This window comes from Leopardus geoffroyi, chromosome C2 (genome assembly GCF_018350155.1).
Source record: "Leopardus geoffroyi isolate Oge1 chromosome C2, O.geoffroyi_Oge1_pat1.0, whole genome shotgun sequence".
Lineage (NCBI taxonomy): Eukaryota > Metazoa > Chordata > Mammalia > Carnivora > Felidae > Leopardus > Leopardus geoffroyi.
Genome location: NC_059333.1, coordinates 79,194,564 through 79,222,349, shown reverse-complemented (window position 1 = coordinate 79,222,349; position 27,786 = coordinate 79,194,564). Strand labels below are relative to the sequence as shown.

At 40.1% G+C, this 27,786-nt stretch overlaps 1 protein-coding gene and 1 long non-coding RNA gene across 9 annotated transcripts in view; one reads left to right on the top strand and one right to left on the bottom strand.

The window, feature by feature from the left end:
* LOC123611099 (LIM domain containing preferred translocation partner in lipoma) overlaps nucleotides 1-27,786 on the top strand; it is a 680,366-nt gene that overhangs the window by 647,847 nt on the left and 4,733 nt on the right. For all 8 annotated transcript variants that reach the window (XM_045502614.1, XM_045502618.1, XM_045502617.1 and 5 more), the window contains 2 exons: nucleotides 20,256-20,434; nucleotides 26,315-26,435. In XM_045502614.1, the coding sequence (XP_045358570.1) occupies nucleotides 20,256-20,434; nucleotides 26,315-26,435 (300 nt within the window). The remainder of the gene's footprint in view (nucleotides 1-20,255; nucleotides 20,435-26,314; nucleotides 26,436-27,786) is intronic.
* Nucleotides 10,388-27,786, bottom strand: part of LOC123611106 — a 62,889-nt gene continuing 45,490 nt past the window's right edge. Inside the window, exons 2-3 of the long non-coding RNA XR_006718436.1 lie at nucleotides 21,396-21,580; nucleotides 10,388-12,482 (exon numbers count right to left, since the gene is read on the bottom strand). This is a non-coding gene — a long non-coding RNA (uncharacterized LOC123611106). The remainder of the gene's footprint in view (nucleotides 12,483-21,395; nucleotides 21,581-27,786) is intronic.

The window sequence follows — 27,786 nt, the reverse complement described above, 5'->3', positions numbered from 1 at the left end:
ATTGATAAGACTGTTGAAAATATACCTATAAGTCAGTAGCCTCGTCGAGCTGCGGATGAGAGGTTATCATTATGACCCGAGCAGTTGTATCTTTTTTTTTTTTTCCATTGTCTGTCTCATACACTTTATCGTGAACTCTAAAGAGTTGTCAGGCAAATATCCGTTCTTAAAACCACAAAAAAACAAATATGGACAGAGGATGTATGAAATGCCTAGACTGGGCATTTCTCAGTGATATTTCACACGGGGAACAGCAGAAACAGTCCTTAGTTCCGTTGATGTGAAACAAACGGGTAATGTTAAACTGTAGATTTCAGAGGAGTTATAGCCATGGGCAGAATTTCTTAGGGAGACGAAAAGTTCATCCAAAACATGAAACAGAGCCGGGTGGGACTATGGTGAGAACGGTAAGGACTTCTGAGAACCAGACTGAAGGGGATTCTCAGGCACTTGGAAGACCCTGAGAGAGAATGCCTCCTTAAACTGTGCTCTCTTGGTGCCTCACCTGCTTCCCCCTAGCTCCAGCCCTCATAGGGAGTTTTTGCAATTAAATAAGTCATAAATGCTTCGGATCATAAATCGTAAGATGTTATTCCATGGGCGTGATTACAATTAATCGCTTGAGATTTATAATCTTGTCTAACTACCATATATGTCCCCACCATGGGATGATTCAGGCAGAAAAAGCTTGTTGCAGCTTATGGGTACCATCAAAGCCCCAAGCCTTGTCTCCTGAGTTTCCAGGTGGCGCTGAGCTGAGTGTAATATTACTGAATATCCTGTGATAGGCAATGGCTTGATAGCTGTTTATACCAGCATTCTGCACAGGATGGATCCCTCTTGTCCCATAGCTTGTACTGATACTGATGTAGCAATCATAGATTTTGAAGGACTAGTCACTAGCAGATCAGCCTGCCAAGCTGCTAGAAGAAGGAAGTTTTGGTTGGTTTGCTTGTTTTAATGTTAGGATTGGATTAGTTGTTTACTTTGACTGCTTTATTGAGGTATAATTTATATACAAAGGATGACACAAATTTAATGTGTACAACTGGATGAGTTTGGACATATGCAGACACTCGTGATATCGTCATAATAGACACATCCAACGCTTCCCAGAGTTTCCTTGTGTCGCTTTGTTTTGTTTTTGGTTTTTGTAGGAAGAACACTTAACATGAGATCTGTCCTCCTAACAAATTTCAAAGTGCACAGATTGTTAGCTGTGGGCATTATGTTATATAGCAGAGCTCTAGCACTGACTCATGTAGCATAACTGAACCTTGATGTACAATGAATAACAACTCCTTTTTCCCCTTACCTCTACCTCCTGGCAACCACTAGTATATTATCTGCTTCTACAGGTTTCACTATTTAGATAGCTCACGTAAGTGGAATCATGCAGTATTTGTCCTTCTGTGACTGATTTGCACTACTTAGCAGAATGTCCCCCAGGTTCATCTGTGTTGTTGTGAATAGCAGAATTTTCTTGTTTTTGTTTTTTTTTTCCAAGGCTTCCTAATATTCCATTGTATGTATACACTACATTTTCTTTGTCCAGTCATTTGTCAGTGACCACTTGGGTTGTTTCCATAGGTTGCCCATTGTGAACCATACTGCAGTGGACATGAGAGAACAGATATCTCTCCAAGACCCTGAATTCAGTTCCACATCTTTTCCTTGTGCCATCCCATGTAATCATAGAGAATATGAGACCTGGAATAGACCTTAGGTATTATTTAGCCCAACCTCTTGGTTCCCTAAATAATAAAATGGAGGCACACAGAAGGGAAATAACTGGACTTGAATTATAAAGCAAGTGTATTAGTTAGGGCTAGGTTCAGCTGGAGTGACAGGAAACAGTAATTGTGACAAAACGAGATAATGTTCATTTCTGTCTCACTGTAAGGAAGCAGGGGATCTAGGAAGGTGGTAGGAAGCAGGGGATCTAGGAAGCAGGGGATCTACGATGATGGTAGGCCAGGACCCAGTATTCTGCTGTTTCTCAGCACGTGGCTTCTAATGAGGGGTCAAGATGGCTTCTCCCATACTTCAGTGGACTGAGAGCAGACCCCTTCTCTCCAAGGATTCTTCCTTTCCACCTTCAACCCTTTGGCCAGAACCCAGTCTCATGGCCAAACTTAGCTACACTGAAGGCTAAAAAATGTCATATTTATTCCGGACAGCTGTGTACCTAGCTAATGGAGTTTATAAAGAAAGAACAGAAGAGCACATGTAGGGAAACAACTATCAATGGGCATCACAGCAAATTAATGACGTTTCTAGGACTAATGTTCTGTTTCCAGACTCCTAGTCAAATGCTCTTTCTACTACACCATAGATGTTTCTCGTAGAGATGTCATCTTTAATAAAACCTGTAAGACCATTTTGAGTATATACAAAATCATCATTTATATATCCATACAAGATACAATGTTTCTCCTTTGCTTAAGAAATGTTTGTTTATTATTTATTAATCCCAAGGTCTTGTAGATAGGAGTCAGCCACATTTAATTCCTCCTATGTGTCAATTTGTGACTTTGGGTGCATATGAAGAAAAACTCTAAACTTCAGTCTTTTTTTCTTGTCTCAAATAGTGATATTATCATCATCCTGACATTGCTTTAAGAATTAAATAGGATAGGGACACCTGGGTGGCTCAGTTGGTTAAGCTGACTCATGACTTCGGCTCAGGTCATGATCTCATAGTTTGTGGGTTCAAGCCCCGCGTTGGGCTCTGTGCTGACAGCTCAGAGCCCGGAGCCTGCTTCAGATGCTGTGTCTCCCTCTCTCTCTGCCCCTCCCTCGCTCATGCTCTCTCTCTATCTCTCAAAAATGAATAAATGTTTAAAAATATTTTTTAAAACAGAATTACATAGGATAGTGTCCATGAAAGAGCCTAGCCCAGTGCTTAGTACAAAACAGGTGTCTGATGTTGCAGGGGTCGGTTTCCCGTCTCTTTTCTCCTTCCTCCCTTGGGGTTCCTCCAACCCTAAGACTACCTCACTTCCCAGAAAATAAATGAAAGGAATCTAAATCCTTGACTCTTCTCCAGATACCCATAATAAATTTGTTCAGATGCATTCTTTGTTCTCTTTTGCTTTATAAAAACTCAAATCCCAGCCAATCCAGAAAGATCCAGAAGCTCTGGCACAATCCTAGAACTTTTTAGAAGTTACGGATGCCTGATGCCCAACCCCAGAGATAATGATTGAACAGGTCTGGAGGTGACCCAGGATTCTTCAGTTTTTAAAGCTGACTGGTGGGCCTGATGTGCTGGGATGTTGCAGGCAGGCCCATTTGGTGGTAGACTGGGGTTGGGCATCTCAGAAGTGATGTCCCATAAAGAACTGTTGAAGGAATTGAGGTATTTATCCCAATAAAAATTACACATGTCCTCCCAAACCCCACGTCTCTAGTGGACTGTCAGGAGGGCCACACTGGAAAAAGAGCATGAGGTTGGGGCAAATAGGAGGTTGAGAGACCAGTTATGAGGCTATTGTGATCCCCTAAATGAGAGACAATAGAACAATATGATAGACATAGCAAATGATGAATGGAATTCAAATATTTAGTGGGCAGAATAATAGGATTTGGTTGCCTGATGGGATTAACAAAGATGATGCTAACTCTAATGTCAAAAATCTTTTAACAGTAGCAACATGTAGCTGTTGAAATTTATCTCACCGGAACTTATTGGTTCAAGAGAAAGAACAGGAGGAATTGTACGAAGTAAATTATCATCACTAATATAATGAAAACCTTCAATTATCTGTAACAATGACCCAAATCCAACAAGATGAAGTATAAGAGGGACAAAAGTCAAATCTTATTCTTAGCTTAAAAATGTCACTATACAAGTATACATGAAAGTCATTTAATTTAACAGATATTCATGTAAAAAAAAAAAAAAAAAGACTAAAGATTTGGAAGGGAGAGACTATGACCCCAAGATCCATAATAATATATAAGACCACAGAAAAGTAAACATACTCTTCCGCTGCACCTGTACAAAGAGGAGTGTGCAGAACAGGGGATACAATGGTTCCTAGTGTCATGTGTCTGTTTTCGGGCCTCACACACTGAAGGAACTTGAGAAACTAGAACTCGTGCAGAGGATGATGGTTAGGAGGACAAACCGACAGAAGTGATGTCCCATAAAGAACTGTTGAAGGAATCGAGGTACTTATCCCAATAAAAATTACACACGTCCTCCCAAACCCCACCTCTCTTTAGTGGATTGCCAGGGCCACACTGGAAAAAGAGCATGTGGGTTGAGATATGCATTGGTGTTGTTGTCTTGGGCTAGTGTACTATGTTCTAGCATTTTCCACAGCCTATAAACAAATAATACTATACACTGAGGGTCTACACACAGTCTCTACAGTGTCACACAGGGTCCTCACACAGTGCTGTGAAGGAACAAAACTGTAGGGAAATGATTAATAAAGGAGGTAACATTCATATGCCCTGCGCCCTAAACCTTTAGCCATCTGACTTGTAAAGAAAAATGCTCAATGCAGAGGCACCAGTGGATGGATAGGCATGCAAGAACAAGCAGCATGAAGTGTTAAGAAGCTTGGGCTGACAGGAAAAAAGACTGCCTAAGGGGGGTGGTAGGATAGGTGCCTGGAAAGGAGAGGTCAGACGGTATCGTGAAGAACCATGAGTGTAAGTTAAAGAGTCTGGCATTGGGCATGGTCACCGGCTTTGGAACACCAGCATATAAAATGATCCTCTAGTGCAATCTCTTCCATCCACATTATTTCCTGCCTTTGATAGTAAACATATCCTCTGTGTTAAAGTTTGCTTCCTAGCTTAAACTGAACGCAGACTCAAAACCATCAAATCACATCAAATCACTTCAGATTTTTTTTTTTTACCCACCACAAACAACCCTAGGATGGCATGCATTTGAACAAACCAAAAGTGATTTCTCTCTTCTAATTTTCAGAGCTTTTGGCTAGATGTGGAGTGAGAAATTCATACCTTTTTCAAGTAGCGTGGGTTCTTTTTTTCCCCAATTCCTCCCCTCCATCTGGTTCTCTGGAGGTCTTGGAATCCAGGAAAGTGTTAGTTCACTGTACTGAAATCCAAAAAAGACTGCTAAACTGTGAAAGAAAATTTGCATTCCAGAGACACTGGAAGAGTTAATCCCCCACCCTTTTGCAGCAGCAAAGAGAAAACATCTGTATTTTCTGTCCCCTTTGTCTTTCAGCAGTTACAGAATGGAAAACCCTGTACTTGTTGTCTGTGCCTTTCATACCTCCTTAATGTAAACCACTTTCAGCTCCTTGGGGATGGAGAGAGGAACCAAAACATGGAATTATTTTATTTCTGGTGTCAGAAAATATTACAGCCAAGGAACAGTTCAAGGGAAGCAAATCACTTCACCGACTTCCCTTTGTGCTTTTCGGGAGGTTACATTCTCATGAATGGGTTCCAGAGCCGGGTGTTTGAAGTTCATGTCAACAGCGCCCGGCTCAAAAGAAAACTACACAGTCGCAGCCATGATGTTGGCATGTCATTAATGGCCTTTCTAAGCGATGGTTCTGTCTTTTGTCTTCCATGGGCAGAAGTGTAATTAGAAGGGCTTGTTTTCAACAGAAGCCAAATCATTGCCAAATTTGTTCAACTGATCTCTAGAGAATCGAAGTTAGCTCATGGCCCTCTGGCTGTTCTCTTTACCACTCCCAAGAGTTAGAAGCTTAAAGTTTTCCCTTTCTTTTGAAAGAGGATCAAGTTTGGTTCAAACAAGCTTTTCTGTCATCCCCAGGAGTACAAGGATAGACCTTCCGTGACCCTTGTTGTTTGGCTCAGACCACTTGTGGCTTGTTATAATTTAGGAAGTAATTGCAATTCATAAAGCCAGGTAGAAAATAAACATCTTGGCAGAGCTGAGTTTCAGGCAACTCTGAAGGGAGCCGACACGTGAGCAGAATGGTATTGGGAGTATTTCTAGTCTCTGCTTGCAGATCCTGATTCTAATGTATGATTCACAATGGATTTAATTTTGATCTGAAATGTGCAGGCAGGCAGTCATTACTACGTATACATGTAGCTGAAAACATCATTGCTTAAACCTCCTGGTTTTAGGTTTTGCCCCTGGATGGGTCAGTTACCCACAGTAGACAAATACTGTAAGAGTCTTACCTACGTTGTGTGATTAACTTCAGATCATGTGTTTTCTTAGCAAAATTAGTAGCACTATTTTTTTTTTAAAACACACTTTTGCTGAGGTAGAATTAAAGAATTCAAGAGTTGGAAGAGACCTTAGATGTTGGCTAGTTTAATGTCATATACTTTTCTCACTCAAAAGATACTTATTGTTTGGTATGTATTAAACATTGCTCTAGGGACTGAATGCCGTAGTGTCTCAAACAGACTCGTGGGGAAATAAAACAATAAGCATGTCAGGGTGCATGGATAGCTTAGTAGATTAAGCGTCCAACTCTTGATTTCTGCTTAGGTCACAATCTCGTGGTTCCTGAGATCAAGCCCCACCTCCAGCTCTGTGCTCACAACATGGAGACTGCTTGGAATTCTCTCTCTCCCTACCACCACCCTCCCACCCCAGCTCACGCTCACGCTCTCTCTAAATACATAAATAAATAAATAAATAAATAAATAAATAAACATTAAAAAAAAAAGCATATTAGCAACTAAATGCATGAGGTGATATCAGATAGTGATAAGGGTATGAAGAAAGTAAAAAAGCAATGAGATAGAGTCTGGCCCAGGAGAAGGAGCTGCTTATATAGGGTAGTGACGGAAGGTCATCTGAAGATGGTTATGGAATTTAAGGTTTGTCTTTGGGGGTAGGTGCTATTGGATGACTTTTTAGAGTATTCATTCCCAATCATTCATTCATTTGCTTAATTAAATATTTATCGAGCTGCTTCTATGTGCCAGACATTTTTTTAGGAAACTGGGCATGAAGCAGTGAAGAAGACAAAGAAAGAGCCCTGCCTTGCTGAAATTTTTGTTCAATCCTCAAGTCCATCACAGAGCTTCAAAAGACCAAGAGGTCTATTAATAACGTCTCTTATTCTATAGGTATAGGAATTTAGGCCCAAAGAAGCCAATGCTTTGCGTAGGCCTCACTGCCAGGGGTTGACCTTCCAAGACTAGGCACAGCCTTTGCCAGAGGGTCTTTTCTTTGTCACCATACCATGCAGAGGTTCCATGAACATCTACTTCAATCCTAGATTCAAATAGTCCTGAGGTTAGCATTGTGATCCAATGAGAAGTCATTTTCCTCATTGAGACCTCCTGTCCACTGTAAATTGAAGGTTGTCAGGATGGTGCCTCACAGGCACAGGTATCAAGGACTTAGTTGAGGAGCCTGTGACAAACTATACCTTCCGTGAGACTTGTATGTGCACACTCTAAATGCATAATATGTTCCATCGCTTATTAGGTGTTCCACGTATGTAAGTGAAAGAAAAATACAACAACACAAAATGTCTGTTGAGAACAAAATAAAAAGGAAAGGAAACAAAAAGCACACTGTATTTTCCCAAACTCAATATGCATGGGATTATGAATGTCTATATGTACATCTCATTTTGTCTTCTCTCCAGTAATAAGAAAACTGGAAAGTAGGCTCAGTTGATTAGTCAGAGACTGAAGAATGAAGAATCAGGGTCAATCCTCACATGGAACAGTAATTTTGTGTAGAGAAAAGAACTTTATAATAATATCTTTACCTCTCTTTACATTCTTTTTTAAATATTTTAAATTTTAATTCATGTATTGTTAACATGCGGTGTTATATTAGTTTCAGGGGTACGATATAGTGATTCAGCAATTCTATACATCACTCAGTGCTCATCATGATGTGTGTACTCTTTAATCCCCATCACCTATGTCACCCATCTGCCACCCACCTCCCTCTGGTAACCACAGGCTTATTCTCTATTTAATCTTTACATTCTTAAGAGTGCATTTTATATTTCTTATCTCATCATCAAAAGCCTGAAAGATAGACTGGACAATAATTAGTATCCCATTCTATAGATGAAAAAACTGATAGTCGGATGTTGAAATTGTGTTGTATAAGCTGTGAAGTTCCAGCTACTCCAGAAAGTGACTACCTCAGGGGAACTGATCTGAGTTCTGTTAATAACCTCTATTTATAAATTGCAAGTAGCAGGAATTATGAAAGTTGGACCTAAGACATCATGCCATGAGGCTTAGGATAGGATTAGCTCTCTGAGTTATTAGCCAGAAGGCCACCATACTTATCGGTATAAGACAGCCTTGTTTTGACAGTGGCAAAAACCCAAATTATGTCATATACTCAACTAATGATTTTTCATTGGCGATATAAGTAATTATGTCAATAATTAACCAACATTAGTTTTCATATTCTTATTGCTAACAAGGGCCAGAACACCAAAGAAAAGTTTTGGTACTCCAGAATGATCCAGCGTGGTGTTTGGGAAAGAACACTATATAGAAACCACAGTAATCAGGCCCTGAACTCAGTCAGCTCTTTCCCTAGTTACAACACTAAGCAATTGACCTCCTTGAATGCAATGTGCTACCATCTAAGGGGAGAGAGTTGAACAAGATGATTTTCGTAAGTTTTTTCAAGCTCAGGCAAACTCTGTTACTTGTGAAAGGCTATGGCAGTTTGCTAGAAATTCATAACCACATTCAGTGTAATTGGCATCACATGAACCAGATAGAGACTTATAGGAGAAACTTAACTGGAGGACAGCGAGAAGGAGAAGAATGAACAACTTTGTCTTTGAATTTAGAAGACATAGGTTCAAATCCAGCCACATCTATAAGCAAGTGACATGTAACTGGGACAAGAATTCTACCATTCTACCTCCTGTCATACATAGTTGTAGAGATTAAATGAGGTCTTCGTTGTGTGCCCTGAGTAAACTTTAAAAACTCTACCAAGGCAAGCTGTCATTTTTTGTTTGCGGAGTATAAAATAATATATATTACTTTCATGAAGGACTAAGAAATTTATGGTTTTGAGGTACAATTATATTCACAATAGAAGTAACAACAGCTTTTTTCACAAAATTCCCAGGAAGCAGGAGGGAAAATCTCTTAGGAATCCAGAAGCTGATTTTATATGATGGTATTATCCAGGTGTCTCAGAGTATCATACACAAGATTCCTTAAATAATCCATTTTTTTAAAAAAAGTAGAGATATAAAATTCTTCTATAAAATGTAGAAGAATCAATGGTGAAGGACAAATTAGAAAAAAAGAGAAATGTAGTGCGTAGATATAGTAATTCAATTAAATGATCAATGAATGCCAAGGTAATGAAATATATGTCCCAGAACCCTTAGAATTTGTAAGGAGAATGACATAAAAGTATTTATTATATAATGAGATTATGGATCTCATTTGGTCCCAGCAGCACTGCAATGTAAACACTTTGAGTCTTTTTTAGTAGATAAGCAAACTAAAGGCCAGGAAGGTCAGGAACGTTGCATGGACTTTCTAGCCCAGGTGTCGCATCTGTCACTCCTTCTCTCGCTGCGAATGACAGTCTCACTGCTCTGGTTCCTGAGTTGACAAGTCCCAACAGACTGTACCTTGAAAGTGTGGTAAAGGCAAATCTGTGATCTGACTTGGCTGGGAAGGAAAGGAATTCTGTTCTTTTTTCTCCTCTCTCAGTAGTCTCCATGGAGTGCTATGATCTTTTCATTTTGCTCCTGGCATGAAGGTCTGGCACATTCATCAGGGCTCAGCCCCCTCCGCCTTCATCCTATGCCTCCAGGGTTATGAGACATTCAAGAGAAGTGTTTAGGAAAAGCTGGCGTACTATAAGGGCATTTTAAGGTAAAACACCACCTCTCCAGGCCTTAAGGTATAGATAAACTAAATGTCCTTCAGTGGGATTTTATTTTTAATTTCCTAAAGCTCAGATCATAATCGCAACCTGAGTGCTTCAGAAGAAGCAACAGGGCTTTATTTACTTGGTCAAAAATGTGATTTGTGGCTCCTGGCAGAATTGGATACACTGACTTAATTGTACTGATCTTTTTGTCCTTTGTGTCAGCCTTTTTGCTTGTGATTTTAGGACATGTTTCTTAATTTTAAATCCAGTTTATGTAGTCCAAATACAGAAAAATTTGCAAGAATTTTTTTTTTTTTTTTTTTTTTTTTTTTTGCTAAATTGTACATTAATAGTCATGCATGCAATTGACACACAGATATTCATCTCTGGCAGAGTGGAGTTCCCCTTCACCAGCTCTGCTCAATACCCTGACTTTGTTACAAACTCTTCCTGTGAAAGGAATTTTGTTTCAATGTAGGCATATCTCGGATTTAGATAATGAAAACTCTTGTTGTAACACAATGTTAATTCCAAAGCCTGTTATAATGTCCTTTTTTTTTTTTTTTTTTTTTTTTTTTCCCCTCCAAGAACCAAGTCAAATCCCACCCAGATAGGTTCCCAGCCTCACACCATCACCATGTTGCCTGGTCCCTTACCATTCAGAAGTAATTACTCTGTTTCCATCACACATTACTCATTCCTCCATAATAGGAATGTGTTCTGCCCTTTGCCTCTAGTCAGTTATTTATAGAAGTGTCTGCTCCTCCCACTACATGGGAAACCTCTGAGGGCAGGGATGGTATCTTTGTTCTCTCTGCCTCTGTACCTGCCAGAATGTTGGACATTTTGTTCTACTCCTTAGGCTTTCTGCAGTGCTAAATTAAGTGGCGAGGCTAGCTGCTTTGCTCATCAGAAAATCATGCAAAAAGTTTCCTTACAAGGTATTTATATGAAAGCTGAGGTAATACAGGCATTGGGTACAAAGAGTTTTGTTCAAAAAAATTAGTGGAAGTAAACAAAAAAATAAGAATGTTGAATTATTTTACTGAATTTCCAGTTACATGTTTCGTAGCTGTATTTTTGTGTGTGGCTAATAACATCAAAAGAAAACACATTCTAAGGGTTTCATACCATCTCATAAATTGACTCAAGAGTTTTCCTATTTAGAAAAATTAGAATTCTCATCTACAGAATAGGAGTTTTGTTTCTGGTTTTAAAAAATCATCGTCGTAGGCATGGAAAGACACTGGGCTTACCATTTTTATTTTCGATGTTTTGAAACACAGATACAGATACAAATAGAGATACAGAGAGAGATTTAGATGAAGATATAGATACAGATATAGGTGAAAGACACTTGGAAAGTGCAAGAAACTTCTTAATAGGAAATGTATTCCTCACTGGGAGGCAGAGCTGTAGGGAAGTGTATAATACAGGTTATTAGGAGAACTACCAAGGTAAAATGCTGTCTTCATCTGCAAGGAAACCCAAAAGTACTGCCATCATTTGGGAAGACTTACTGATTATCAAAATCCAGAAAAAGTTTAAAATACAAAATTCAGATACGGAATATAATTATTTGACTTTAAATAATGTCACTGGCATTTCAGTGGAGGTTTGCTGAGCTGTAGCCGTCGTCCCTTCTTACTGCACCACATTGCTATTCCATTGGGAACACCAACACCTAAGCCCAAGCTGTGCTTCCCAACCTACTTTACATCATGATCCTTGTGGGAAATGATGGCATGCATTCAGCATACTGGAATCAGTGGGTGGGGCTTCTCCTCACCCAAGGTGACTACTCAGGAACTATGGAAGCCCCTGGTCCCCTCTGACCTTCTACAATGCGGTACACCTGGAACCCATTGAGACACACTGTGCCTTAGCCTGCCAATTGAGAAGCTCCGGACTAGAGAACTGTTTTGCATGGTTAAAGAGAATAATTTTGTTTTATGGACATGCCTATCCAGTGTTTATTCATGCATGGTCTAACCAGTATTTGGGGAGCATCAGTTTTATGCAAGCATACTGTTGTAGATGATAGGGGTACACGACAATGAGTTTTCTATCGTACCCTGTGGGAGCCAATGAAATTGACAGTAGGCAGACTGTGTTAAGATCTTGACATATTTCCTCTCCTTATTTATATGCATATAACTTGTAGGTAGTCAGTTTGAATGCCTTATGTTTGTGAAACGGAGTGTGTCTTCTGAAATATGAAGTAGGTATAGTGTGATGGGCAAGGGATTACCCAATGGAGGGAGAATCAAGAGATCAATATTCCAACTCCAAATCCGCTACTAGGTGTTTCCCCTCTCTGCGCCTTAGTTTCTTGAATCTGGTAGTTGGACTAGAATCATGGTTTTTAAACTGTACAATATGGATCCCCCTTAGGTGCCATCCTTTCATGCTCTTCATCCAGGAGTGAGTTGGGCTTATTTTGGATGCTCTGCCCTGGTAACTGTTTCCTCGAGCCAAGGATTATGAGAGAGGTGGGCAACAGTTGAAAACTCCTGGACAAGAGTCACTTCTAAAGATCTTAAGAGCCTAATATCTTCAAACTCTTCTTGTTTCTTGTTATTTTTATCCCAACGAGACCAAAACTGTATCGAGAAATGAGACGTCACCCTCGTTTTTTCCAAGAGTCTTTTCTGTTTCAAAACTGCTTTTGTACCTAAAAAAAACAATAAAGATTGAATATAAGATCACATTTTAATTTTATGAAATGAAAATTTTAACATTTCTAAATGGCAACACTTTATACTCTTCTGCATCTTCAAATACTTATGTGCCTTGATTTAAAATACCTAACCATTGAAGATGCACACACACCTATGCAATATGTAAATTTTAGACATATTTTTTCTGTCATCTAACTAGTAGTTAATGCTTATGTTACCTATAGGCTTCATTTATATTCAGATGATTCTTCTAGCTCTTCTGCCTGTGAATTAGACAAGTTATTTATACAGTACCCAAGGATAGAAAAGATACAACCAGATTGTATCTCCAATTTAAAAACAGTTACATTTGGGAGTTTAGTGTACAAGATTTGTTTGTGATTTTATTTTTATTTTCACTTAACTTTTTTGCTTTTAATCGCAATTGTATTGCCATCACTTCAGAAAAGTTTATAAGCTTCCTTGTTCTTTCTGCTACTCTAACATCTTCTCCCTATAGCCATACCTTCATCAGAGTAACTGCCTAAAACATTTTCTCAAGATTCTAAAAAAATAAATAAATCCTCAAATGGTGCCTAGAATTTTGGAAAAAGAAAAGAAATCCAGACTCTTCATTCAACTTAAGCTGCAAGGTGCCTCACAGCTGGTCAGCAGTTGCCCACTGTGTGTCAGGGATTGTGCAGGTCCTGGGCAAGGATGGTTCTGGTGTGGAGGCTATAGTGTACATCCCAGACCCTTCTTCACGACCAAGACTCTTATCCTCCCCCCACCCTGACCATTCATAGCTGAGTTCCTTCTCTGGTAATTACTCTCAGTTGGTTGAAGGGAACCTCTTCACCCAAGATCACTCCTTCTTGAGAGCATCCTGTATCCACTGACCAGTAGATGCAGAGTTGTAAGACCCTACCCCCAAGCCTCAAGGAAGGACAACTCTGCAGAAGCATCTTAGCTCCAATAACTTCCCATGTGCAAATCTCTGTTTCAGAATCTGTTTCCTAAGAAGCTCATCCAATGATTATGGCTCCACGCAAGGAGGGTGGGGGTGGTCACGGTTTGCTTGTAGAGGTCGATGTAAATCATGAAATCAAGTACATTATATCATTGTCATCAGAGAAGCATCATATAATCCTATGGGGGTGGAAGAAGTGACTTATTTTTCTTGGGGAGAATTAGCAGTGGGAGAGGGAGAGGGAGCAGAGGGAGAATTAGAAGTGTTTTTCAGAAGAGGCGACATTGGAGCTCAACTTTGAAGAATGAATAGGTATTCTCTAGGCGAAGAAGGATGTGAGATATTCTGGGATTGTAAAAGAACGTAGCTTATTAAAGTGGTGGCAAAGCAGTCAGAGTGCAATTGGAAGGTGAGATCCATGGGAAGGAGCAGTAGTGATGGATCCAGAACCAGGTCATGAAACATTCTTATGTTAGCGTGTGCTCTTTCTTCCTAGCCCTCCCCTTAGCCATAGCACCTGTACTGCACACACAAGATGCAATTTGAGTAGACATACTTAGAGATGCCCTTCTGTCACTTATTTGCTTGGAGACTTATTTCTTTGTCTATTTCCTTAAAAACTATTTTATTAGACATTTCATTTTTACTGGCTTTACAAAAGCTCTGTGTTTATGCAAAGAGGGCATCTTTTAGTCTGGCTTTAAAATAATCATCTATAAGGAGACACAAAGTTCTTCCTCTGTCATGCTTGAAATTCTATCACCAGTAATTTCTGGAATTTCAAGTGGTAAGGCATCGTAAAGATTATACAGTCGAGGTTTCTAGCACATGAACCTTCCTTTCAAACTTCAGACAAGGAGTTGTCCAGTTGTTTCTAGTATATCTCTAGTAATGGAAACATTACCCTTTTCCCACTGTGGTTAATTCTGATCTATCACAAGCAATAAAATTGCAGAGTTGGAATTAATCATTGTACTATAGATGAGAAAAGTGAGCTCTAGAGAGAAGAAATGATTTACCCAAAGGCATACAGTAGATGCTACCAAAGCCAGAGAAACAATTCATATTCTTCATCTAGCAACTTTCCTTCCCTATGGCAACACAACGATCATCAGATCCCTGTATGAATTAGGTAGTTTCAGGAACCTGGGGTATTAGTCCCTCCTCTGCCCCTAATGAACTCCATGACTCACATCCAAGTGTATCAGTGCTCTGGGTCTATTTTTCTCACCTGTGAAATCAGAGGGCTGGACTAGAGGAACCTCTTGCTCCCTCCACTCTAATGTTATAAAAGTCTTTTATTAAGTGTAGCTGATATACAATGGTATATTAGTTTCACGTGCACAACATAGTGATTCAGAATTCCAGTTGTACAATGAATAAGTCACGGAGGTGAAAAGTACAGCACAGTGAATAGAGTCAGTAACACTGTAATAACTTTGTATGCTGACAGATCGTAGCTACACTTACCATGGGAAGCTTTATAAGAGTCTTTATCCTTGCTCTAAGAGAAGATATGTCTACAGCTCCTAGTGGACCAGCTAGAGACTGGAAGAAGAGTACAGCAAAGGGAGCTGACTAGAGAAGTTTAATATGTCCTCCTCTACCACGTGCTAGCCCAAGCTTCCAGTCAGCTGTATTCTTGGAACCTTCATTTTCTGATCTGTGGGTATATTATAGTCGTCTCACTGTAGGCATACTTTACACAGTTTTTCCTTTGTAGCATAAGTGTTCAGATTACCTGTCCTTTAAACAGTGTTTCCACAGACCATAAAGTCTTTCCTTAGAAACTGACTCAACCTTATATGCTGCTGCTGGTTTTGAGTAAATGGGCTAAATCTTGCAGCCAAGCCTCAATGCAAACAAACACATTTTCTGGTCAAGCATTTTCTGGTTTGTTCAGCTCCATTACAGGATTACAGGACTGCCTTAAAAAAAAAAAAAAAAAAAAAGTTAAAACCCGCAGAAGAGCAAAACACAAGCCCTGGGAAGACAGTTTGCAGCCACATCAGCTCAGATCACCAGGGTAGAAAAAAAGTAGGGCCCTCATTGTCCAGAGCATCATTTTCTCCAGACTTTCATCTTATGTTCTTCTGCTATTTTAATTTCACCACTTCAAAATGGGGGGGAAATAGGTTAATAGTTTCCATGAGTTTAGACTGTGACCAGAGGCATACTAAGCAATTTCAGAACTTTCAGCAACCACAGCTTTGAGGAGAGGATGGTGATGGATATACCAATTCATCTTCGGATGGATTCCAGAGACAGGAGAGTCAGACCAGCCCAGAGATGCCTGGGTAGATTGTAAACAATATTCCTTTTTTTTTTTTTCACACATTCAACCTGGGTTTAGTTTTATTCCAGATACTATACTAGGTATAGCATAGGACAGCAAAATATATTCTTAAGACATGGTCCCCAAGGCCTGCATTGCCCTGATATCAAAATCAGATAAAGACACTTACAAAAGAAAGAAAGAAAGAAAGAGAAAAAAGAAAACAACAGGACAATATCTCTGATGAACATAGATACAAAAATCCTCAAAAAAAATATATTAGCAAACCAAATCCAACAATACATTTAAAAAAATCATTCACCAAGTGGGATTTATTCCTGGGTTGCAAAGGTGGTTCAATATTTGCAAATCAATCAGCATGATACAACACATTTACAAGAGAAAGGATAAAAATCATATGATCATTTCAATGGATGCAGTAATAGGTTTTGACAAAGTACAACATCCATTCATGATAAAAAAAAATCAACAAAGTAGGTTCTGAAGGAATATATCTCAACCTAATAAAGGCCATATATGAAAAATCCAGCTAATGTCATACTCAATGGTGAAAAACTGAGAGTTTTTCCCCTAAGATCAGGAATAAGACAAGGATGTCCACTCCCACCACTTTTAAATTTAATTTTTAATGTTATTAAAACATTTTTAATGTTTTTGAGAGAGAGAGAGAGAGAGAGAGAGCATGAGTGGGGGAAGGGCAGAGAGAGGGAGACACAGAACTCGAAGCAGACTCCAGGTTCTGCACTGTCAGCACAAAGACTGACACAGGGCTCAAACTCATGAACCATGAGGTCATGACCTGAGCCGAAGTCAGACCTTTAACTGAGTGAGCCACCAAGGGGCCCCACCACTTTTATTCATTAGAGTAGTAGAAGTCCTCGCCACAGCAATCAGATAAGAAAAAGAAATAAAAGGCATCCAAATTGGTAAGAAAGAAAGAGACTTTGACTATTTGCAGTCTAGATTTTGACAGTCATGCAGACATGATACTATATTTAGAAAACTGTAAAGACACCATAAAAAAAAAAAAACTACTAAAACTGTTAAGTTAATTTAGTAAGGTCACAGGATACAAAATCAATGTGCAGAAATCCATTGCATCTCTATACACTGATAATGGAGGCACAGAAAAGAAATTAGGAAAACAATCCCATTTACAATTGCACCAAAAATAACAAAACTCCTCATAATAAACTTAACCAAGGAGGCAAGAAACCTATACTCTGAAAACTATACAACATTGATGAAGGAAATTGGAGATGACACAAACAAATGAAAACATATTCTATGCTCCTGGATTGAAAGAACAAACATTGTTAAAATGTTGATACTACCCAAAGCAATCTACAGATTTAATGCAATCTCTGTCAAAATACAAACAGCATTTTTCGCTAAACTAGAACAAAAATGTCCTAAAATTTATATGGAACCACAGAAGACTCTATATAGCCAAAACAATCTTGAAAAAGAAAAACAAACATGAAGGTGTCACAATTCCAGATATCAGGTTATACTACAAAGCTGTAGTACCAAAACAGTATGATGCTAACACAAAAACAGACACATGAATCAATGGAACAGGACAGAAAGCACAGAAATAAATCCACGATTACATGGTCAATTAATCTTTGATAAAACAGGCAAGAATATACAATGGGAAAAAGTCTCTTCAAACAAATGGTATCTGGACAACTGAACAGCTACATGCAAAAGAATGAAACTGGACCACTTTCTTATACCATATACAAAAAATAAACTCAAGATAGATTAAAGACCTAAATGTGAAATCTGAAACCATACAAATTCTAGAAGAGAGCCTAGTCAGTATTTTCTCTGACATCATCCGTAGCAACATTTTTCTAGATATGTCTCTTGAAGAAGGGGAATAAAAGCAAAAATAAACTATTGGGACTACATCTTCTTCACATGAAAAGAAACAATCAACAAAACTAAAGGACAAACTACTGAATGAGAGAATATATTAGTAAATAGCCTATCCAATAAAGGGTTAGTATCCAAAAATATATAAAGAACCTATACAATTCAACATGCACACACACAATAATAATAATAATCTAATTAAAAATGGGCAAAAGACATGAACAGACTTCTTTCCAAAGAAGACATACAGATGCCAACAGATACATGAAAAGATGCTTAACGTCACTTATCATTAGGGAAATGCAAATCAAAACTACAATGAGATATCACCTTACAACTGTCAGAATGGCTAAAATTGAAAACACAAGAAACAAGTGTAGGCAATGATGTGGAGAAAAAGGGACCCTTGTGCATTATTGGTGGGAATGTAAACTAATGCAGTCACTATGGAAGACAGTAGGGAGGTTCCTCAAAAAGTTAAAAATACAACTACCTTAGTATCCAAGAATCACACCACTGAGTATTTGCTCAAAAAAATGTAAAAACACTAATTTGAAAGGATGCCTGCATCCATATGTTTATTGTGATGTTATTTATGATAGCCAAATTATGGAAACATAATTGTTTCCGTCAACAGATGAATGGATGAGGGATACATATGTAATATTATTCAGCCATAAAAGAAGAATGAAATCTTGCTATTTGTAACAGCGTGGATAGAAGTAGAGAGTATCATGTTAAGCAAAATAAGCCAGTCATAGAAAGACATATCATCTGATCTCACTCATATCTGTAATTTAAGAAACAAAACAAATGAACAAAAGGAAAAAAGAGAGAGAGAGACAAACCAAGAAACAGACTCTTAACTACAGAGAACAAACCGATGGTTACCAGAGAGGAGGTGAATGGGGGGATGGATGAAACAGGTGCTGGGGATTAAAAGTACATTTATTGTGATGAGCACAGGCTGATGTATAGAATTATTGAATCACTATATTGCACACTTGAAACTAATATAACGCTGTATGTTAACTGCACCGGAATTTAATAGCTTTTTTTAAAAAGACATAGTTGCTTCCCTTAAAGAGATTAGTCTAATAGAAGAAATAGACATGTGCAAATAATTTTACTACAGTGAACACTGTAAGTGCTCAGGAAGGGTAGAGAAAGAAGCAATTGATTCCAACTGAAGGCATCAAGGTAGTTTTTACTGGAGAGTTGCCTTCTGACCTGTACCTTGAAAGTTCAAGATGATAAACTGTAGTTCACTCTAGGCATTAGCCAATGCACAGAATTATGGAAGTTTCTCATAAATTTGAAATAGCATGAGCAATCTGAGACATTAGGGGAATCTGACCCTAGAAAGGGAGGTTGAATGTCAGGTAAGGAATTAGTTCTTATCACATTGTGGGGCTATAGAAGTTTTTGCTAGAAGCAAAGTTAGTTGGTCACATCTGTGTTTTGGAAAGGAAACTGGAAGTCACTTAGGGAACAGGAAAGTGTTAGAGAAGGAGAGATGCAAACAAGAAAGCCAATCAGAGACTGTTGCTGTGGTTGAGACATCAGCACACTAGTTATCTACCTATAGGCATTTCTTGTGTGAGAGCTATTTAAAGGTTCTCATGGCAAGAGGGAAATTACTCCTTACTTTCCACATCCCTTCCAGTTCTGCATCTTTCTAATAAGATCCCCATCCCAGGTTTATTCTAGATTGTAAACTCTGAATCAGTCCATACATCTCACTTGGAATATAGCATATAACAAGGTTGTTTAGTAGACAGCATGGGATTCTAGGGAAGGATGGAAAGTTAATAGCCAATTTTATCAATCTTTCCAAGTCCTGATCAATATATGGTATCCCTTTTGGTGAGGGTTTCATTTTTTAAAGCTCAGCATATTTTGTAAGGCAGATAAGTTGACTTTCTTTTCTGTCCAGGGTGCACAACACTAAACTTGGAGGTGGTGTTCAAATCAAAGCTTTAAATAATCAAAAGCCTAATGGATTATGCTGAGCCCTGATTGGGTTCTACAACTGGCATGCTCTGTGAGTCTCCATCATCAGGCAGACCCTCCTAAAATCTTAAGGTCCTTGGTGACCCTCCCAGATTTTTGAAGACTCATCAAGTTTTAGAATAGTGAGGTGTTCTTCCAGTGGAGAACCTTGGTTATGCAGTTCAGGGGGTCAAACAACTACAGCTGTGAGCAAAATCCAGCCCACTTTTGTAAGTAAAGTTTTATTGGAACACAGTCCTGTGCATTTACAACTGCCTTCACACTATGACAGCAGAACTGAATTGCTGCAACGAAACCAGAAATATTTACCGTATGTGCCTTTACAGAAATGTTTGCCATCAACCCCGCAATAGTGGTAGAAAAGGGACGGAAGTCAGAAGACATGTGTTCTAAATGCTTGGTTGGCCACCTACTACCTGGGTGAATTTAGAAAAGACCCCTGATGTATCTTACGTGTTTCCTTGTCTCTATAATAAAGGTATGCACTCTGCTTTCTCCCAAGTACTGTGATAGGCACATGAGCCAATTGTGTCTGTAACAAACACTGCTGGTCTTGCCATAAGGTATTAAATATGTGGAGCTCCTCAAGTCCCAGTTTAACATTGGTGTTTATCTCTCCTTCCCCAGAACACCCTGGAACAGTGCAGTGTGTGCTCCAAGCCCATCATGGAGCGGATCCTGCGAGCCACCGGAAAGGCCTATCATCCTCACTGCTTTACCTGTGTCATGTGCCACCGCAGCCTTGACGGGATCCCATTCACCGTGGACGCTGGTGGCCTCATTCACTGCATTGAGGACTTCCACAAGTAGGCAGTCTACTCTGTCCCCTCGAGCCTGCCAGTCCCCTCAAGAGTCTGTCCTTACTGCTTGGTGTCTGGGCCACACATTCTTCTCTCACAGAGCTGTAGGATCTCAGGATTTGATGGGACCTTAAAAGTGGAGTTTGTTAATCGCCTCTTCTAATCCAGGAACGGGTGTCCATTAATCCATCTGGTCCTTCACCCCAGTTTCTGCTCAAAGGCTTGCCTGGGGCTCATCTGTCACATCTTTGTGTGGCTTTGATTGTGAGAAAGTTGACTCAGATGCAGAGTATGTACGTTGGAAATAGGCAGGATACCAGGGTAGCCCTCCCTGGCCTCAACACGAACAAGATGTGTGACAGTGGACAAACCGCTCAATTTCTCCGAGCTGTTCAGTCTGGTCATTAGAACAGAGCCTGTCTTAAAGCTCCCCAGGTGTAATAGCCCACAGTTCTCTCTGGCACTGACCTCTACGTCTTGCCAGTCTACAGATAGGAGGTCACAGGGAGGCGGACATGCACACAGAGCAATCAAGTCTGTCTTCCTAGTATAGGCCTCGCACGTATTTGGGTCCGTGTCTAACCATTAGCTGTCACATCTTCCCGTAACCTGTTTCCCTACCCAGGCCTTCTCTCCCTCAGGATGCTTTTCAATAAAATTAATGCGTGCAGTCTTGTGCAGTCTTTTGAAGAGGATTAGAAAGTAGAGTCTCAAGGTCAAGGGAACTTACTCATGGGCCTGGAAAAATATGTCCTTCAGTTCTGTCATTCATAGGGCCCTCTTTCCTCTGTTACAGCTGTGGTGTTCATGAAAATTGTATGCTTTTTGTTTTGCCTTCTTTTTATTTGGCCCCTTTGTTAGTTGGCTGATTTGTTGATGACATTCATTACAAATATATAGTAACCATATGAAAGCTATAGCAGTGATTTGTAAATGGGAGGCATGGGAGGCTTTCTGGCTTACTTACGGGGCAGTCTGAGTCTTTGAGGACAGTCCAAAGCTCTCACGGAGATAAAGCTCATGTGGCTCACCAGTTTGGGTCTCCTTTCTATGGCCTCCAGATGTGCGGTCTTGTGGGTTATTTTTCACCACTCTGTTGACTGTCAACAACCAGGAGGAGCTTGCCACAAGCAGTTTGGGGCCTTGAGACTCCTATTTAAAAAAAAATGAATTTCCTTAGCACTTTCCAAGTAGCAAAGAAAGGGAAAACCTCACCAAAAGACGTGAGGCTGAATGAATTATAAAACCCCAGAGGCAGGAATTCTCAACCTGAATTAGACAAGTAAGGGCTCACTTTGAAAGGGCAGTCACAGCATAAATTGTACTTCACGTTATTGATATTTTTAGCTTGTAATTACACATGAAAAAAAACCTGCATCTATTTAAGGGAAGTGAAAAGATACCAACGGGGAGTGTGTTTCTGTCACTGTGTGCCTCCTTTCTTAGACTTCCCTGAATCCAAGACTGATAGATGTAATCAGAGCACACATGTTTCTGTTGCTGGAAAAGACGGATCTATTACACCCCCCAATTAAAACAGGAAATCAATTCTGACAAATGGAAGTTTATATCTATGCCATTTATCTTTCATTTCTAAGAGTGAGGAGCATAATTAGAGACTTGGGGCTGGTGACATAAGTGTGTGGGTCTGAACACTCCAGACAAGCAGACTTGAGCAGCTAAAAGGCAAAAACCATCTCCAGCCCCCATCTCTCCCCCTCCACCACTAATTCCATGGCATGTTAAAACACAAATTATTTTTTTTAAATAATGTTGTCTGCATGATTGGCAGGTATGTGGGGGGGGAAAGCTTGATCTTTTCATGATTTCCCAAAGAAAAATAAGAGAGAAATTTTACAGAACCCTGTTTCTGAGCCTTGAAAGTACTAGAACACAAAGCAACTAAAAGCCTCACCCAGGGTGGGCATTGCAAGGCAAACGAGAGGGTACAGAGCGGGAAACAGCCTTCTTTTGCAGAATGTTTTGGGGGGCCTTGGGCTTGGTCTTTTAGGAAGGAAAGCTTTTAGGAAATCTCTTTCAATTCAGTCGAGCCACATCTGCAGAGAGCCCTCTGGGTGCTCCGTGCTAAAGGAGAGAGATACAAGGAGAGAAGCTGCCTGAGTAGAAAATGCACAGACACACCGAGAAAAACCCCTGTCAGCAAGGAGCTTGCCAGAAGGAGGGGAGGGAATAAGTGTAGAGTATGTGTGATATCAGGCAGAAGGGGCCAGACACGATGAGACAGGCACCGGCGAAGGCTTGAACTGGCAGAGTCCGAGATTACTTGGCCCCGGGATCTGGGTAGGCTTCTGGAAGCAGAATCTGAAAAGTATTTTAAGTGAGAAACAGAAATTCCTGACAGCAGGAACCACTCAGGAAGTAAAGAAGGGGTGAAGGGGGGAAGGGCGTCTCTACATTCAAGGAAGATTTGCTTGGCTGTAACTAGAGCAGCCTGAGAGTGGAAGTGAGATACGGAAGGCCCATGAGAAGGGATTGATCTCGGCTTCTTAGCATCCTGTCTTCTAAACTGGTGCTGCCCAAATGTTAATGTGCTTACAAGTCACCTAGGGATCTTGTTAAACTGCAAATTATAATTCAGTAGGTCTGGGGTGGGACCTCCCAATTCCAAATTTCTGACAATCTCCCCGATCGTCTTGGACAGCACTTTGAGTAACAAGCTTCCCAAACACTATTTGTAAGGCCTCGTTAATGGGCCATCCCCTGCATAACCACCTCCAGTCAATGCTGGCCCAAGTCCTCTATCCTATTGGGTAGCAACTCTTCCTATTTCAGATGACTGTTCAAACCAGTTCCCTGGCAAACTGACTGTGTCCACCCTCACCTTCAACACACACACACACACACACACACACACACACACACACACACGCTTTCCCATTTCACCTAAATGGCCTTCAATTACCACCTCCTCTGAGAAGACTTCCCTGACCTCAACCCTCCCCTATCCCCCTGTTTGAATTTATATCTTCCTCTCTGTGTTCTGCAGAGTTTTGTAAATCAGCTATAGCTAGTACATACACAGCCTGATTAGTAATAAAGAACACACACACACACACAATTTTACACTTACCACCTTAAGTCATTTTTGCAATATGGCAGGATATGTATATCGCACTTAATAGAACAAATGCAGAAATAGATAGAACTCCCTCACCAGTCTGGCTGCAGGAGTCCTAGTTTATTTCTGTATTCCCAGTGCCAGGACAGTGAGCTCTGAAAAGCAGGTTTATTTAACTGACCTTTCATTGTGTTGAGCCTTTATTTCACTATCTGTGCTTTCTTATCAGAGACATTACACTCATCCATTTATTTGTTTAATCAGCATCCATTTGTTGATTGCCAGAAATGTGCCAGGACACAAGATGATTAAGACTGTCCTTCTCTGAGCCTTGGCTTCTGTGGCTATGAAGCAGAAATGATAAAAACTATTTCTTCATAATGTTGTTGTCAGTAAAAACACGAGGTCAAGTGCGCAGAGCGCTTAACAAGCCTTGGCACTTAATAAGCACACAATATATGGTAGCCATTTGAGCCATCAAAAGTGTTTTTTATCAAATTTACTTTTATTATTATTATTATTATTATTATTATTATCTGCTGAGTGAGCTGAGCTTTGAAACAGACCACCTGGGATTTAGAACAGTCTTTAAAATGCCGGCCAAGGAACACTGTGGGGACTGTGAAACCACTTCCTGTCTTCCCTTTGTTTTTTCCCATCATGGAAATGAGGCCAATTGGTAGGAAGGAATCCTTACTCAGCGAGAACACAATTTATGCCTTTCCAAAGAGGAAGGACTTTAAGATTGAACATAAAGGTCCAAGTCACATCTTTTTATAAAGCAAAATGGCCGACACTTCATTTTATGAGTGGTAGCCTGAAATTCTACTGTCTGCCCTGGTCACAGAAGTTGTTTCTGGAGATTCAGAGACTGAGCAGAACCTGCCAGCTGGAAGCTCACAGTAGAGCAATCCCCGAAGATGTGCAAATAATCACTACTAAAATAGGCAAATTCAGGGAAAGATATTTTATCTTAGAGAAGTAATTCTACTTGAGGAAATAGGGGCAGGCACACAGTTCAATGATAGAAAAGATAGACTTCTGACCCCACAGAATTTACAGTCCCGATGGGCTTGGGGAAAGGAAATTCTACAGCGGATTCCAGAAGCCTGCTTATTTCACTACTGATGACCCAGATGCAAAAATAATCAGGTAGTCCAAAGCAGTCTTTTTTTCCTTTTTCTTTTTCTTTTTTTTTTTTTTTTTTTTTTTTTACCACTGAGTGTAAACTTCTTGCATAAAATGCCAATTATAACAACCCTGATTACTGCTGCAGTTGTACCCTGATCCTTTTAATTTTTCTTTCAGAGCAATCAATTGATCTGCTGCTTAATTCATATTTATTTATTTAGATTGCAGCCATACAGATGCCTTTTGGCTGCTGCCAAGAAAATTAATATGTACATATAGAGTATAATGTATGTAAAAATGCTTTGACAACCATAAAGTGCTCTGCAAAGTATTAGATTACTATCATTATTTCTTTTTAAGTCTCACTACAAATAGATAAATTTTAACATCATTAATCTTAAAACCATTACCATGAAAAAACTGAGTTGCGTAGTCTGTTTGTCCTTTTTTTTTTTTTTTTTTACCTCTATCAGCTTTTATCTGTGGCCATTTCAAATCATGTCTTATTTCACACCTTCCCAAATGCTACCCCTAATTTCCAGGAGATAGGGATGAATGCACAGCCTATATTTGCAGCCTCTTAATCTGCTCTAAGAAAAAAATTTTAGGGCCATCGGTCACATTCAGGAATGTTAAGAGATTAGGAAATGTTAAAATTCCTCACTAACAGTTAACCTCAAAAACACACATATATGTGTCTCTATATGTATAAGTGTTCATACCTTTTGGAAGTGCTAAAACCCTCTGAAGAATAAAGAACTTGACAGCTTTTTAACTTTTTCCTTTTCTTTTTTTTTTTTTTTTTTTTACGTTTATTTATTTTTGAGACAGAGAGAGACAGAGCATGAACGGGGGAGGGGCAGAGAGAGAGGGAAACACAGAATCAGAAACAGGCCCCAGGCTCTGAGCCATCAGCCCAGAGCCCGACGCGGGGCTCGAACTCACGGACCGCGAGATCGTGACCTGGCTGAAGTCGGACGCTTAACCGACTGCGCCACCCAGGCGCCCCAACTTTTTCCTTTTCAAACAAGAGTTTAACACAATCGAAATGTCAGAAGTACACGCTTGGTCATAGCAAGTTTGGTGTATTTAAGGTCGCTAACTTCTGCTGTTTTGAAAAGATATGTGGTCGAGGTTTCTTGTGTTAATTCCTAGAACTTAGTATCAAAGAAAGAGGCTCTAATAAGTGGGAATGACACAGCTACCAACCTCAGAATATTTGTGGAGGGCCTGGGGAGTACATATGAGGTCTAGAAGTGAAAGTCAAATAAGACAAGGTCAAGGAAAAGAAAACATAGTAAGGGCCACCAGGACCCTGCCCTAACCCAGGATTTGTGTTTGCAGTCTATGCACAAGTGAATTCTATGCCACATACCATGTGACCAATAGCTCCTAGATGCTCTTCATCCATAAGGATTGTATACACTCACTCCCCAGCCTCACGAAATCTCACTTTATGATCTAGAAGGACCTCAAAAGTCACTGAGTCTAAATCCCTTATTTTACAGCCGAGGGAACAGACCCAGAAAAGGATCATGATTTGCTCAAGGTCATGCAAGATGACAGAGCAGATGTCCTGACTCTTGACCTACCCCTCATCTTTCCACTTGTGGGTCTCACCTGTTTGTCAATGTCTATGCTCAATGTCTAACCAGAACTGTTGTCTCCATTTTCAGGAAATTTGCCCCCCGATGTTCTGTGTGCAAAGAGCCTATCATGCCGGCCCCGGGCCAGGAGGAGACTGTCCGGATTGTGGCTCTGGATCGCGATTTCCATGTTCATTGCTACCGGTGTGAGGTCTGTGGTCAGCACCCCCCACACCCTGTCAGTGCATGGCAGGTGCTGCAAGGCCCAAGGGAAATAGGTTTTCACAAATACAGCAGTTATTCAATCTGGGGAAAACCCCTGGTACCTGTGTTCATAGGACTTGAGTTTTAGATCTTACGCTTTCATTTAATCCTGGTGACCCTGGATAAGTCACTTTACCTCTCACTCTCAATTTTCCCACCTGTAAAAAGGGCTCAAATTCTTATTCACCACCCCAAATATGGCTGTGCCACTAAAATACAAAACTGTATGTTAAAGAATCATAAACCACAAAGTGCTAAATTAGTAGGAAATGGTATTCTTGTTACTATTATTGTCATCGTTATAATGAGTTTTTTTTTTTTATTTTTTTAACGTTTATTTTATTATTGAGAGACAGAGCATGAGCTGGGCAGAGAGAGGAGGAGACACAGAATCTGAAGGAGGCTGCAGGCTCTGAGCTGTCAGCACAGAGCCTGACATGGGGCTCGAACTCACAAACCATGAGCTCATGACCTGAGCCGAAGTCGGACGCTAAACCAACTGAACCACCCAGGCTCCCCTATAATGAGTTTTTAACTGTGACTCTGATACTCCTATGGGACGGAGATCCATTCTCAGCCATTGAGAAAGATAAGATCTCACTCCTCTCCAAGGGGTTGGAACTTGATGCTCAAAGTCATGGAGATTGGTTGAGTTAGCAGGCACTGACTATGCACATAAGACAGGAGGTCAGGCGGCTGCTAAGGGCTCCAGGGGAAGTATGCACCGGTGCTGTGGGAATATGTACAAGAGGCCTGTAATCCAGGTTGGAGGGCAGTAGTTACCAGCTGTCTCTTCTCTCTGTGGGGAGAGTATGAACCCTATTGCCACACCCTCCCATCATTGGTTCATCTAGTCCCACTAGGTGACCCTCCAAAGACTAAGGGGCTGGTGGGGTCAGGAGGGCTGGGGGGCTATCTCTGGCTCTCTGGGACTACATTTATTCCACTCACTGCTTTAGCTGTAGCTAACCACTTGATTTATGTGGGGTTCTTTGTTTTGCCCTAGAGCCCAAGTTCCATATAGCTCTCTTCCCTTGACATAAGAAAAGATAATAATAATTAAGAAAAAGATAATAAACTACCAGCTTTTACACAAGATTTTATGACTACAGAGGAACAGCAACCTCCAGCCTTAAAACTGACCTGAATCATAAGTGTGAAAGAGCTTATAGATGCCTTAGAAGTCATTTCACAGATGGAGAAACTGAGGCTCAAAGAAGGAAAGCTTTTCAACATTGCTCACACACTTGCTATACATACAAATAGGCTTTGACCTCTGATGGTTTTGTTTTTTGTGC